Below are 16,645 nucleotides of genomic sequence, written 5' to 3' on the forward strand. Positions count from 1 at the left end.
TAATTATATTTATTAGAATATAATGTTCAGGATGTGAAACGATTGTAATCGAGTTCTTGATATACCTTAGGGGGTCCGTAAAGGTAAGAAGAAAGGTAACAAATGGAATCGAAGTTCATAAACAGGTTGGGAAGTAGTACCATTTAAATCACTTTCTTTGATTCCCCCCCCCCCCCCAATTTTACTTGCCAGAGACGCCAGTGCTGTAAAACGACAGTGAAGTTAAGTGGAGAGGTTTATGCAAGTGATAAGTCAAAGTAAATCTATATCAATCTTTGTGTCTATGAACTATGAAGAAGTAAGCAATATTAAGTTTCATTTGGACATTATAAAGATGCTAAAATGAGTAGTTCTGTTTTTACTCACAAGTAAACCTTACGTTTGGGTGAATCGAGTTGCTGACTGAGACACATATGAGAAAGTAGTACTAAATGTGGTCAGTATTTCAGTGAAGTTGTAGGTGCGAAGCTCCAGGGGTTTAGGAGATACAGCTACCAGAACACCACATGGAAGTACAGAATAGTCTTCATACAGTTGGAGGTAAAAGCTCTGTAAGACCTCTTGTAACGACAAAAGGTGAATAACAAATATATGGGTACATATTAGGACTAGGGGGAAGTCATATAGTAAGGGTATACTTGACGGCGGCCATCTTGAAATCCGCCATTTTGAATTAAGGTTAAGTTTTTAAAATAGGAATAGGGTCATGTGATACATGATTTAAGGCGCAAATTTAATCAGAAGAACAATGCTGACGTTAATTTTGATTTACGCGCAATTGGTAAAAAGTTACAGAGAAATTAAATATTATTGTAGCATATGTATTAGTCCTTTACCCCACCTTGTAAATTTTGTGTTAATGATAATAATTAAATAAAAAGCAGGTGGATAAATATTAGGTCTATGGTAAAAGTTGCCTTGATGGGGCTATGTTCAAGTCCGCCATTTTGAATCAGACAAAAGTTTTAAACAAAAGGGATAACTGACACCTTATTAATAGCAAATATTACCATAACTCCAACAGTATAACCATTTTTGCTTTATCATTAACCAGCACAAAATTAAATGGATCGCTCCTTACGACTACTGCTTTGACGGAATTGTTAACTACAAATGTGTCAAGTGTAACTCGATTGCCTTTGTCAGGTGTGCTCACTTTGAGCAGAGCATTTGTGCAAGTCATGCACTCTTTTCTGAACTATATATTGATTGTACTAATTGAGGACTTTTCTGGAAGAAAGACCCAAGTTCAATTATGACTCAATTCCACTTTGGTCATTTTTCCTTAAATTAGCAACTTGTTTATGCGATAACAAGTGCTGGTTAATGATAAAGCAAAAATGGTTATACTGTTGGAGTTATGGTAAAATTTGCTATTAATAAGGTGTCAATGTTATGCGTTTTGTTTAAATCTATTGTCTGATTCAAAATGGCGGATTTGAACATGGCCGCCATCAAGGCAACTCTTACCATAGACCTAATATTTATCCACCTGCTTTTTATTTAATTATTATCATTAACACAAAATTTACAAGGTGGGGTAAAGGACTAATACATATGCTACAATAATATTTAATTTCTCTGTAACTTTTTACCAATTGCGCGTAAATCAAAATTAACGTCAGCATTGTTCTTCTGATTAAATTTGCGCCTTAAATCATGTATCACATGACCCTATTCCTATTTTAAAAACTTAACCTTAATTCAAAATGGCGGATTTCAAGATGGCCGCCGTCAAGTATACCCTTACTATATGACTTCCCCCTAGTCCTAATATGTACCCATATATTTGTTATTCACCTTTTGTCGTTACAAGAGGTCTTACAGAGCTTTTACCTCCAACTGTATGAAGACTATTCTGTACTTCCATGTGGTGTTCTGGTAGCTGTATCTCCTAAACCCCTGGAGCTTCGCACCTACAATTTCACTGAAATACTGACCACATATAGTACTACTTTCTCATATGTGTCTCAGTCAGCAACTCGATTCACCCAAACGTAAGGTTTACTTGTCAGGCAATACAACAACGAGACTTCATATTTCTCCATGCTTGCCAACCGTTTTTAATTTATCGTGATATACGATAATTTAACCCTTAATGGTATATACGATAATACTCTTAGTATAATAAATTAATATACGATCATTTTAGAACACACTTTTGTTTTGCCGTTTTAGAATCTGCAAATAAATTGTAGATGTGCATTAAATGATCATAAAACATACACTCTGCTTCTTGACGGTCATTCCCTAGGATGTTCGTAAATAGAGGATCTGCCCATATGCGTTTTCATCCTATTAACACATTGACTGCCACTGTGTTACTGAAAATATACCTCTTCTGGGCCAATACGATTTTCTTCTTTCAGACCAAATATAAAGTAATTATATATACATAACATTTCAAAACAATGAACGGTAAGCTCATTGCTGACGTTTTTGTATGTGTATGCATCATATAGTTTTTCTTGAACTGTGTATACATTTTAATACACAAGGCCTAGAATGAAGATATTCCTTGCGTATGGAATAGCATACACGCGGCGCAGAAGCAAGACGCCATGTGTATGAAATAGCATACACATGGCAGTTCGATGAAGCCAAAAAAAAAAAAAAAAACGAGCATCGGCACGTCTGATTGACTACTCTCGTTTCTGCCATCGTCTGATTGGCTACTTTCGTTTCTGCCATGGATTGTTGGCTCAAAACATTGCGATCCTGTTGGGCGGAGTGGGCACAGTAGGAGTGGCGAAACTGTGACGTATGGCTTCAAGATTTTGTTGTAAGGGCAGATCCTCTATTTTATAAGATCCTTGGTCACTCCTACTAAAATAAATGAATAACAATTTGAGAATTGGCAAATGGCAGGCCTGCATCTATTCTTTAAATTCAATTACGTTTACGAGGGGGAAAGGAGTGTTCTTGTTCAGAGCAATGTTAATAAGGATAAAAAGGACATGGTGAGGACAGTGACAGCAATTTGGAGTTCGAAACTAAAGATTACTAGATACCTTTATTATTAATTATTGCTATTATTAGTAGTATTAGTATTATTAGTAGGATACAGCGGGGTAATTCGAATAGGCGGGAAATTTGAATAATGTTAAGCATTTTGCCAGCTGGAGTGAAAACGCGGCTTGCCATGTTGGTGAACCTGGGGTGGATTTGTAGGTGGTGGTTTGCAGAAGTTGCTCTCAGAAATACAAACAATTCCTTCGGTTCTGAAGGTTTATACGATTTTTTGTTTGCTGCAAGGTAAGTACGAATGTGTGTATTTTTAGGTCGTTATAATTTTCAACGTTGTTTCCTTAAGCTTTCCTTCCTATTAACTAGATAAAATGAAACCGCTCTGGATTATAATCGTATCAGTAGCATGTGGGGCATTGATATACTGTACACTGGCGTCAACTAATCAGCAGTTTTCATACCACGTTCTGAATGGAATATTCGTCGACTGCGGGGCAATTTGGATAATTCAAAACGGGGCAATTTGAATAGCAGTGAAATTAGAACTATAGGCCTACTATTTTATATTTGTTAGTCAAAAGCAAAAGCTTCTAGTGTTAACAAGAAAACTGGGAATTCTTATTTTGACTTACTGGGAAAATTAATGAACGAGTATGATCTCCATAAACCATCGTAACCGTATTTATAATATGGACGAAAGTAATCTTCCTCTAAATAACAGACCCCTAAAATTTTTGCAGAAAAGGGTAGAAAAGAGGTGGTAAGTTGAACATCTGTTGAGCGAGGGGAAATGTAACGGTGATAGCATGCTGCAATGCCAGAAGGTCTTTTATACCTCCTGTAGTAATATTCAAAGGCGTACGCCTAAATCCGGACTTTAAAACCCAAAATCTCACTCACAACTTTTGTCCTTAGAGTTCTACCAAAGTCATGACATCGAAATGCTTTACCTACCTCCAGACACAACACACGTATAACCACTCGATCGCTCTGTTTTTAAGGCCTTTAAAGCCTTTAGAGGCAACTATCTGGATTCACTAAAACCCGAGGTCAGTGATTAGTAAATCTCAGTTCTGCATTTTGTTCACTGAAGCCTAGAAGTGGACAGCTTCTGTTGGACTGGCAGTTCATGGGTTTTCATGTACTGGTATCTACCCGTTTAGTCCACAAATTATTGAAGAATTTCGATTCGCCCCTTCGGAAACGTATGGCCTTATTATACATTTTGAGGAGCAGTCTTCTCGGGAAGAAGATCTTAACAACGCGCCTTCTTCTTCCGGTCATGGCTTTCAAAACTTTGTCCCAACGAAGCCTATAGATGAACCCATACAACAAGTGCTTCCCAACCCAGAAAAAGTTTGTGTGCAGAAGAGACGTCGTGTCGCAGGAAAATCATGCCACTCAACTTCTGAATATATTCGGGCAATGAGAATAAAACACCTCCGCGGAAAGACGCAAGCATCGGGTGCAACAAAATCCAATGACACTAAAAGAAAGAAGAGTGTTAATACAGAACCTGCCAAGAAAAAAACAAATGAATGCTCGAAAGAAACTGATATCCTCTACCCCTTCCAGTGACGAAAATATAGGCCTAAGTCTAAAGATGGCTGCAGGCAATGAAAGTCAAACAAGGAATTACTGTTTTTTGCCTTCTTAATTACTATTCAGAACGTTCTGCTAGAAAGGGAGACTGGATTCGTTGCCAGCGTTGTAAGACATAGTTCTACGAAGTCTGTGTCGGTGCAGAAGGTCGAAAACAGTTTATCTGTTGTCTTTGTCGTTAAATACGAACGATGGAAGATAAATTAACCAATTACAGCTCTTTGCCTTAGACAGTATTCTGAACAATTTTTTTTTAGTGTAGGCCTACATTCAAAAAGATAGCAATAGACGACGCATATTTACAATTTATGTAGGCCTACTTCTTTTCATTCAAAACTAGCATATTTCAACTACCGTAGAAATTGCAATCTAACTATTAAATAGTTTATACATTATTTCTATAAGACTTGTTTATTTTGTTGGTTATTAATATTACCCCACTCGTTATTCAAATTACCCCTCACTTTTCCAAATTTCGACGGGGAAATTGAATACCCAAATTTCACAATGATGTGTCTCAGATACTATCTTAGGAAGAATTGTTAAGTAATAGTAAGGTTCAAAGTTTTTGTTCACAATTTTATATTTGAATACCAATTACAGTTTCCGAGATATATGAGAAAATGTCTGAAATTATTCAAATTACCCCGCTGTACCCTATTATTATACTTATTCCTACAATTATGACGTGCATAACGAATTTTTTTTTTTTTTTTTTTTTTGCTTTTTATTTTGTAATATACGACAATTTTAAAGAAGAAAATCGATAATATTGTTTTCTGAGGTTGGCAATTCTGTATTGTTCTGCGGTTCAGTTAAGAATCCAGAATGGGATTACTGTGCACCGTGTGGAAGTGTGGAAAAGCAATTACATATTACAGTTACCAGTCGCTAAAAGTACTAGGATTGGTAATAACAGAACAAAAAGGGGAGTGAAGGACGCTGAAAGCGAACCAGGTACACTGACAAGGAACCATTCGTTTTTTGACAATTCGATTTCTAAAAATGCTTGCTATCACTGGATGCAGCACGCAAATAAACCGAGAAAAACAAGTTTTTAGCGGTAGACCGTAAACAGGGCTGGAGATAAAGGGGTCCAAAGTTCGAATACGGGACGCAGAACGTGCATATAAACATGAGGTAATTATGAAACGAGTGGAGGAAATGAGATCAAATTTGAGATGTGAGTATCGAGTGTGCATCTCTTTGGAATAGGTATATTGCGCATCATGTCGGACGTCTTAAAAGTCGACATATTGGAGTTATCGAAAATAAAGAAACGGGAAGGAAATCATGTGGCATATCAATTTAGGATAGCTTGTTCCCAGAAACTCAAATATGAAGTTAGTCTTTACCAACTCTGCATGGGACGGGAGTCGTGTTTTGTAAGGTACTACGCCAATATTTTCAGGTGGGACTACTCAAAATTAGATTACGGGTTCAAAATGCTATTCCCTATTAACACTAATTACTGTTGGAATTTAAACATCTGCAGTTTCCGCCTCATGAGCAACTTTCTTATATAGCTGTTTCGAGGATCCTTAAGGTCCTATATTGATAGGATTGTATGCACCTTCAAGCTTGATTTAACAACATAATACTCCCTTATTAACAGCAATAACTCTGTGCACACACTCACAGCCCTATTTTGATCATGTTTCTGGTTGACGTTGAATCGACTGAAATGGTAGAAGACAGTACGATTAATCTCGCCTGTTCAAAATTTCCAGCATTCGTAACTATTCAACATATAAGGGTTGGTAAAAACTAACTTCATATTTGAATTTCTGGGAACAAGCTAGCCTAAATTGATATGCCACATGAATTCCTTCCCGTTTCTTTATTTTCGATAACTTCAATATGGCGACTTTTCAGATGGCCGACATGATGCGCAATATTTCTATTCCGAAGAGCTTCATACTCGATACTCACACTTCAAATTTGAACTCAATTCCTCCACAAGTTTCAAAATTACCTGATGTTTATATGCACTTTCTGCGTTCCGTATTCGAACTTTGGACCCCTTTATCTCCAGCCCTGTTTACGGTCTGCCGCTAAAAACTTGTTTTTCTCGGTTTCTTTGCGTGCTGCATCCAGTGAAAGCAAGCATTTTCAGAAATCGAATTGTCAAAAAAAGAATGATCCCTTGTGAGAAAAAAAATGTAGGTGGCGTACTTAAAAAGATAAGTTACATTCGTAATTCCTGTAGTTTTTGGACTTAACGTACAGCAGACGTATAACTGAAAACGCATGTTTTATAATACTTTCTGTATAAGTGTTCCATCTATACGCACTTTCCGGTTGAAACAATGTAGGCTTTCAGGATCTCACATACAAATGGACGTATATAACATATAGCTGAGGAATGTAACATAAGTATATGCATGTGATATACGGAAAACTGTTAGATGTCAAACATCCTGCAACGGCATGATGTAACATCTAAGGGCAGTGCCTATGTAGCATAGGGATAGCGTATGCTAAGTACTGATTTCTGTAGTAAGCAAGAGAATTCCGTATACTTGTACAATATATCGCTGGCCGTAGAACGGATTTCTCTCAGTGCATGAAAATGTCCACAAGAGAGTAATTTACTCTTGGGGTGATTTTTTGACAGTTTGTGAAATACTAGTCATGAGATTTTGTTGATATTTTATTTTTTAAAAATCATTAATGATCTTGCATTGTATAAGTCATTTCTTATGTAAAAATCCAAAATGGAAGGTTTATTTTTAAGGGTAAATTTTCTTTAGGTGAGATTTTCCGAAAAATCATATAACTTTTTCGTATTTCCAAATAGAATCTTTCACTAATAAGTGCAGAAAGAAAATGTACTGCAGTGACCCTTACTTTGTATTCATTTTGAATAGTTGAAGTACTAGTAACGACATAATTTATGTTATATTACATATGAGCATAAATATACATATTCCATTAAATTTGTGAAACATTGTAACAATAAGAATAAAAATTAAAGATTATGCATAATTTATACATTTCTGTTAGAAATAGCCACGTGTTTGTAACCCTTAATGGTGCAACGATTTGCTAGACACTTTGTAGCTTCACACCAAGCAGTACAAAACAATATAGAAATCACAAATTTGTACTGGTAGAAATTTACATGCTCATATGGGTAACTTTGCATCAAATGAATCCAGCAAACAGTTACCTCGATTGTTACGTTAATAAGTGCATTAAGTGGTGCTAGTATCAACCAGGGATGGCTAGAACCGATTCCTGGAAGAACCGGATTTCGACTCTGAACGGATCCGGTTCTAGAAGATCCGGTTCCTGGTCCGGTGTTTCGGATCCAGGTCTGGAACCGGTTCTGAAAACCGGATTTCCAAGAACCGGTTCCGCCGCCGGAACCGGAACTTTATGACAATTCCTAGTGTGAATGTGTATCGACTTCAACTGCCATCTGGAAAGAATAGATGTAACTGTTTGATCGATTGGTAGATTTACTCTATGGTTCACTATCCGTGACGTTGCCACGTAGTGCAATTCGTTTCTATAGACGACAACCCGAAAGATATGTAATTACACATATTTTTTTCCTTTATTTTGACTTGTAGAATAATGTTCCGTGATCCGTGGGCACTATTTCTAGAACACCTGATATATGTATAATTAAGGAATAGAAATTATATTTCTGGGTATTACTGCATCTCCAGCGCTGTAAGTCCGTTAGATATGACATGACGTCCCTTGCCAATGACAGTACCCGGGGAACAAGAAAGGAAGAAAAAATATGAATGAGGGAAGGAACCAGCATGAAACCTTTATGTTAGGTGCCATCCGGTGTTTGCCTGATGTGAATGAGGAAAACCCGCATTTTCCTTTTATACCTTTCCGACCGAGAGTCCCTACCAGGAATCGAACTCGGAACCATGCGTACCAAAGGAAGGCGTTAGCGACTACGCTACGCGGATACACACACAAACACACACAAACACACACATATATATATATATTAAAATGCCATGCCCGTTATTTCTTTATTACATTTTAGGGGTACACTGGAAATGTTGAAATTTTTAAAAAAAAATAAAGCATCATATCATTCTAGTTATATATTCCAACACCACACAGTTGTATACAGGGGTTGTATATCTCTCAGGTGTTTGTTTCATGGCCAAATGACAATGAAAAACGAAGAATAGCCATTTCGCCAGTCTAAGATGAATCTTTATTGTTTAGAGTGTTTTGACCAATGAACACCATATACCACTGACATTATAATTAATTGTGTATGTAATATATAATTCTTTGCTTATTACATATTGCATGCAATAAGAAAGAAAACACTTATCATACATGAATTAGAAACTCGAGCGGAAGTAGGCTCAAATCTAGCAAACGGTGCGAGATATTGAAAAAAATAATCCAAAAATCTTTTTTTTATCGTACTCCTTGCCGATTTTTATCAAAATGTCTTTCATTTGTGTCTGTAAAAGGGACATGTAAAGATTTGAGGAATGACAAGAAGATTCATGCTCATATATGAATGATGTGCTGTCTAGAAACTGCAGATTCAGCTAGTCTGCATATTAAAGTGCTATGTTTGTATGTTTGTGGTCAATCCTTTCGACAATGAGATCTCGAAAACCACTATGGATGGAAACGTACTGTTTTCGCTGGTCGATTCCAAATTTTGAGTAAATTTGCCAGTTCTTATTCAAGTTTTTTTTTTAAAAAAAAAACTTGTCTTTATTTTTCTATTCCACATTTTACGCGTTATTTTTGGTCTATTAGTTTAATATTGGCACTAGGACGTTAAGGTTGATACCCTTTTGGCAGGCAACCAGTAAAGGAGCTACGTGTAGCGGGTTGACGGACATTTCAGGCGCATTGCTTTAATCTAAATGTCAAAACGTATAGCAAGCTGGCAACTTAAGGCTTATAGACCCACAATGAAGTGTATTCGGATACGGAATTACAAGGAAAAAAAATATTTGCATTTGGTATCACCTACCACTTATCCAAATTTGCCACAAACTAACCCCAACATTATATATATTAAAATACTGCATTTATATGTTTGTCTCTAGCAATTCGCTCCCTTTGAGTGGGAGACCCGGGTTCGAATCCCGGCGGGAGCTCATGTTCGGATTCCACGTTAATCAGTAGGTCCACGTCTAATATAGCTTCGCTGCTGAACGGGACGTTAAATTCAAAATCAACTCAACTCAACTCACCTCGCTCCCTTTGAGAGTGTTCCTATCCTTTACTTGTGTTCGTAAAAGGACTTTCACAGATATGGTGAAAAGTAGGAAGGAGATTCACGCTTATATATATATTGGTCGAAATGAGACGGTATGCGGTGGTATGTCATACCGCCTCTGGTTTTCCAGTGATCAAGATATACCGTCACTGGAGTTTAGATGCTAAATGTCTTTAATAAATCCAGTTATACACAATAACTAACAAATAGCTTTGCACGTAAAAAGATTTTACTTCTTATGTAGAAATAATTTCTAAGTTAACAACACCGACATTTTTCTTACCTTTTTCCGATATATCTTCAAAGAAATTCATCTAGTTTATATTTTGATGTCCCATACTGAATTGTTTGTTTCTTATGTATGTGTGTGTGTCTTGTTGTCTTAATGCATATAAATGTCGTGTATTGAGCATGGGCGGATTTAGGGTTGTCTGCTGTGGGAGACAGATCTTCTGGGAATTTAAAATATTCTTCAGTCGAGTGGGGGTCCGGGAGTTGTCCCGCAGGAAATTAAGATAAAAACTGGGTTTTTGAGCATTTTCGTGCATTATTCTCTCTAATACAACATAAGGGGATATTCTTTTTTCCAAAAAGTTGCTGGCTGGGGATCAAAGTCTCTCCATGTCTCCCCCCCCCCTAATAACTTATAGAAGCTTTCCAATGATTTTCAGTATTATGTAAATAAATGCATCTTTTAGACAACATACTCTCACTGTATTTCAACATTTAGATAGCCGGTATGACGAGTCAAAATCGTAATAAAACGAATAAAGTCTCTGATTTTTTCCATTTCGAACACTGTATATATATAAGGGCGGATCCGGGGGTCTATAAGGGCTATACCCCCCTGACCCTCAGGTATACACTGGATAAAATGGACTTCAATCCTGTTTTACACTGGATAAAGCGGCAAACTATGGTTTAGCTCCTCCCTTTATCATATCCTGGATCCGCCACTGTGTATATATTAGGGATGGGCAAAACCGGTTTTTTATAAAAACCGAAAACCGGTTTCTACAAAAACCGAAACCCGAAAAAACCGACATTTCGGTTTTATCCAAAACCGGTTCGGTTATCACTGAAACTGGTTTCGGTGAAAACATTTAGAAAACACATAAGACTATTTCTGTGGAAATGGATTCGGTTTCCGGAGAACAACGAAACACCATTCTGGTCCGAAATAGAACAAATTTTGAAAAAAAAACGGAATCGATTTTGAAGAAAACCGAAACCGGATCAGGTGAAAAACCGAACCGGTTTTGGAGAAAACCGATAACCGGTGTCGGAGAAAACCGAACCGGTTTTGAAGAAAACCGAAACCGTTTTTTTTAATTTTCAAAAACCGGTTTCGGTTTTTCTAAAAGCCGAAAACCGAAAAACCGGTTTTTGTGCCTACCACTAGTATATATATATATATATATATATATATATATATATATATATCCTCCAAGATACTAACAACCTATACTAAAATAGAACTTTCACGTTCTATTTTTAATTGTTAACGCACAATATTGATGCGCTAGAAAGAAGTTTTCAAATGTTAGCTGCGGACGGTAACTCCCAGTATGAATCACATGTTAGCTCAAAGACTTTTTTTTTCCTTCCTTGTTGTTCATTAGATGATAGCACAATTCATAATTATTATCGAAGCAGTTCCGTTGCTTGAGATTACAGCCGAAGCAAGAATCTCAAGGCCAACGAGGAAGAACCTTGAAGATACGACAAATGAAAAAGACGCCGCCGCTCGTACTTCAGTGTGTAGACCCCGCACAATTCAACTTGCTTCATTCAGAGAGCAGCTCAGGGGACAACGATACCGAGAATGAAGCAGTTCTTCGTGTCCATCGTTCTGATCGTCTTGTCAGTGGAATACCAGGTTAGTTGAAGTATATACAGGAGGTTTCGAAACATTGGTTTCAAATTTTAATCGTAATTTAAAAATGAAATGAAATCTTTGAGTTTTACGTCCCACGGTTATGCCGGTTAGGCTAAAGGAGACGGTGATTATGAGAGATGAGTGAAATGGAGGAATGAAGAAAGTGGGAGGAAACGGGAGAACCTCGAGAAAACCCACGAGCAAGGTGTTTGTCCACCACAAAGTTCACTTGGCGGAGGCTGGGATCGAACCCGGGACCCCAAGCACCAGAGGTGAACGGTCTAGCACTGAGCCACCGCGCCCCCCCTAATCGTAATTTAATTTACAATTGTGTAGAATTTTCATGGCAAGTACGGTGTCCCAGTGGGGCGGTGTCAAGAGGTGTAAGCGGTCTGGGACCAGTAATACCAACTTATGGAAAAATCCATGTGGGAGTTTTTGACATTAATTATTAGTAATGGAATAAAGGGAATTTTAGTCAAAATTGGCAATATTATAGGATTTTTCATTATATGTATAGTCCATGCCAACAAAATTCTCTATGATCGGGTAGTAGAAACAGTGAGCCATGGTAAGCGTGTTAGTGTTCCCAACTTTTAGGCTAAAGTATTTTCTTTGCTATCGAGCTGCGGTGGTTCAATGGTAGAGAGTTCACTTCTGGTGCATTTGGTCCTTGGTTCCATCCCAGCTCGTGACAAGTGAACTTTGTGGTGGACAAACATCGTGTGCGTGGGTTTTCTCGGAGTTCTCCCGTTTCCTCCCACTTTCTTCACTCCACCATTTCATTCATATCTCATCATCACTGTCTCATTTAGCCTAGCCAACATATGCGTGGGACGTAAAATTTTAAAGATTTCATATCATTTTTTCTTTCCCCGAGTATTTTACTTTAGACTAATTATTATCAACAGTACTACAGGGGCTGACTATTAGTATGGCTCCTAATTTCTTACAGTGTTCCTAGTTTTTTCTGAATTTACGTTTTCATTTCTGTTCATTTGAGTGTTCTGTTCTGTTCTGTTCACTAGAAAAAACGGAGACATAGGTACCTACTTCAACTCTAAAAGAAACTACACGAAATTTGCAATTGACACACTAATTTATACAGTATATTAGTTTATAAAATAATTTTGTTTTTTTAGGATTAGGGTTAGGAAATAAATTTATGGGGTTTCGGGATCTGTGGCCATGTTAGCCCATCATGTATGAGAAATGATGAATATCCCTGGTCATCATATTACCCGAGGAATTAGAGAGGAAGAAAGAGATGAGAGAAAAAGAAAGCGGCCTGAGACCATTAAATTACGTACTATCCCAGCATTTGCGTGGTATGAATGAGGAAAAGCCATTAAAACCTTATTCAGAATGGTTACCCTGAAAAACCTTTTACATATTTTCGACAGAGTGTCCCCATCGGGAATCGAACTCGTGATTGGTGCGTTTTCTAGTTGGTTCCCAAATCAGGCTTTTCGTGACGGAGACAGAGGGACATATTTCTGACGTCCCCATTACTCCCCTAATCAAACAATCAACCAAACCAGGCTTTTCTCAAATACAAATATGAGTGACTCGGCTGAACATGATGGTAAGTGCCACTTCGGTGATATTGAGTTATTAGATGGAATGGGTTGGGATCGAACCACAGACGAGTATCTATAGATGACAAGAAAAACTTGTTTGGCGTGAGTTGTTACAGCGAATTGCATGGAAATGATCAGTCTTCTTTTCCAATTTACTCGACAGGTAGGAAATGTGACAAACCAATATGCTCGTAAGAGCCGCACACAATATTTCAGTACGAGTTCTCATGGATCCACGACTGGTATCATGGTCGGCTCTGCCATATGTGTAACACGTGCATTTGCACAAGACGGCAAGATCTGTCATAACTAGGGCCCGGATTTTTATGTGCTAAAAAACTGTAAAATATTTATTTTTTATGTACTAAAAATAAAAAATATTTGCAAAAAAAAATTTTAAAAAATACTTAACAAAAAGTAACAAGAAAAAGTATGGAAAAAAAACGCCCAACATAAGAAAAATAAATACTGGACTCACCAATAGCAACTATTCATCAGATGTCGAAATTCCATGGGCGTTGCAGTGAATAAGTAACGTCTTTCCCAAATTATCCAATGTAAAGCCATGCGTATTGACATGGAGCAATGCCTTATATTGAGAAAAGGAACGTTCTACATCACAGGGTGTTAACCTCGCATATTTGAAAAGGGGCATATCACGAGTATTCACACCATTAACTTCACTTTTGTTTTGGCCTTCCAATGCTTCAGATATTATACGTAGGATTTTATAGACAATATTTTCCTCAAACAAATCCTTAAATTTTCTTCTTATGACTTCAGCTTTCCAAGTACAAAGAACATACAGTTTTCTTTCGACGCACTGTACTTCTTTAATCGAAGTCCTTAATAAACCTCCCGTCAGTAGCGTAGCCAGAATGTGTGTTTGGAGGGGGGGGCAAGTGCTGTTATAGGTACATATAGAAAAATTACAAACAAAAAAATATATAAAAAATTACAAACATCAAAGTACCAAAGTACATTGTCAGACCTCTTTGGAGGGGCGGCCCCTCGGCCCCCCCCTTCCCTACGCCACTGCCTCCCGTAGTTTCTAGTTTCTTTATAAGTGAGTCAAGAAAGCTAAATTGGCAGATATGAAAGCCAAGTCTTATTTCAAGCCACTGTCACTACTAAATTTTGAACAATTTCAGTGGATGAAACATCGATTGGGCATAATTTATGACGACGCTCTTTCTGTAGTTGGGAAGTTGCTTGTAAATACTGCGGATAGATTTATGCAGCCTACTCTTTTCCCGATATTAATTTCTTTCGAGAGAAAGAAAAAAAATTCTTTGTGAAACTTAGAATAGAATAACGGAAAATTATATTAAAAATATGTATTTATTACAAAAATGTCCAAAACATTTTTAGAAAATATGTATTTTTATGTGAAATAAAATGTGTAATTTACACTTGCAGACTCTTCGTTGGGATAATAAACTTCGTTTTGGGCTTGTATGTGTTTGGAATAAAAATATGTTTTTAAATATAAATCTGGGCCTTAGTCATAATTATATTATTTAAAATAAATATTTCTTGTTGGAGACTTCATGATGATGGTAGTTAAATTTATTAAGCTCACCTATTTGAACACTACATTCATAAATCATGTTTAGGTCGCATTAGTTTAACGTTACATGGACAGTGCTAAAGCAAATGGTCAAACAAATCCCAGCATGAATTGCTTGATTGTTGTGAAACACAAGAACTCAATTCTCGAACAGTAGTGAACACCCGTTCAATTTAGTTAGTTATCACAGTTTTGATATAAAAATTAGTCTTGTCTTTGGCGCAAACAAGGTCCTTATCATTGAAGGTAGAAATGTTTTGTAGGTAAGCTAGAATTGAAGGTAGTTTTTTTAATTTTCTTAAAGATGTAGAAGCTAAAAAAAAAGGAAGAAAAAAAGAGCTAGTTGCACTGGAATTACAAACTGATATATTGAGATTGAAGCTTGATATTGAATTCTATTTAAAAAAAAAAAAAAAAAAAAAAGGATTACCGTCTTTCCTGTGCAGGCGTGTTTGCTTTATCTTTCACTAACATCATAGATTATTATTTAAGAGTCCCTATCACTGCGAAATTAAAATATCGCTAATTTTACAGTAATTATATCATATCTTCAAATAGATAAAAGATGATCGAAAAGTGGATCAAGACCTCCCTAGACGATGTTATTTTGCATGAGGTACTGTTATCACGAGTCACCCAGTAGCTTTCCGTTTGCAGTTATTTAGAAACGCGAAAATAAATGCCGATTTTCTAAATGGCTGGAAATCGAAAGCAGATAAATGAGTCGTGATAACGGTATCTCACGCAAAATAATATTGTCTAGGGAGGTCTTGTTCCACTTTTCGATTATCTTTTATCTATTTGAAGATATCACATAATTACTGTAAAATTAGCGGCATTTTAATTTCACAGTGATGAGGCCTCTTAAAAAAAAACAGACACAACCAAACTGCATTTGTAGTATTTAGACCTTTCTGAATGCAAGTGTATTTTTCCTCCCCTTCATTGTTCATGATAGGGTAGAATACGTCATAAATCTCAAAATCGTCGTTTTAAGATTTATTCTTTCTGGAGAAACGGGAAAAGCAGCAAATGATGCCACTGAACGGGGCGGTAAGCTGCCTAAGGCCGGCCCTGACTGATACACCTGCAAAATCACTGTCTTTGCTACTGATTATCTTGTTCTTCTGTTAGCACTACCTTTATAAACCTATGTTTCATGCTTACTCTGTACTCTTCCAGTTGTCATACTGACTGGCGTGGACATCTTTGATGCAAGGGATTCCCGGTTCGATTGCAGGTATGACAGCCTTGAAATTTGACTGCACTACGGTGGTTTGAATTCCACTTTAAACTGTAAGTCCACATCTCACATGACCTCGGTGCTGAAAAGAAACGCTAAATTGCAATCCAATCATTGCCTACTCCTTGTCAGAACCGGATTCACAAACTCTTGCGTCTTAGGCTACACTTGCAGAACCGCTCCCAAAGTGATGTAATGCAATTTCATGTCTTTCTAGCTACCGAATTTGTAAGTATTCTTGTTAATGTCATCCATTCTGAGTGGCCCCGCGTTGCGTAGTCGCTAACGCTCTCGCGTTCGGTGGGAGTGGTCCCGGGTTCGATTCTCGGTGGAGGTACTCAGTCGAAAAAGTGTAGAAGCCATTCTGTGTAGTGTAGTGTAGCCAGCTACCCTGAAGGAGGTTTTCCTGGGTTTTCCTCATTCACACCAGGCCAATGCCGGGATGGTACCTAACATATAGGTCCCAGGCCGCTTCCTTCCTTCTCCAAGTCTTTCTTCCTTTCACTTCCGCGGATACTGTGCTCGCCAAGGAACAACATTCCTTATGTACGTGGCTGGCTAAATGGCCTTAGATGTC

General features: G+C 37.3%; 1 protein-coding gene across 1 annotated transcript in view; it reads left to right on the forward strand.

The window, feature by feature from the left end:
* The first annotated feature begins 11,519 nt into the window (after positions 1–11,519).
* Positions 11,520–16,645, forward strand: part of LOC145670558 (ganglioside GM2 activator-like) — a 34,535-nt gene continuing 29,409 nt past the window's right edge. The window contains exon 1 of the mRNA XM_081739363.1: positions 11,520–11,675. Within this exon, the coding sequence (XP_081595489.1) occupies positions 11,622–11,675 (54 nt within the window). The 5' untranslated portion in view covers positions 11,520–11,621. The remainder of the gene's footprint in view (positions 11,676–16,645) is intronic.

The sequence above is a fragment of the Thermobia domestica genome, chromosome 14 (genome assembly GCF_964235325.1).
Source record: "Thermobia domestica chromosome 14, izTheDome1.hap1.1, whole genome shotgun sequence".
Lineage (NCBI taxonomy): Eukaryota > Metazoa > Arthropoda > Insecta > Zygentoma > Lepismatidae > Thermobia > Thermobia domestica.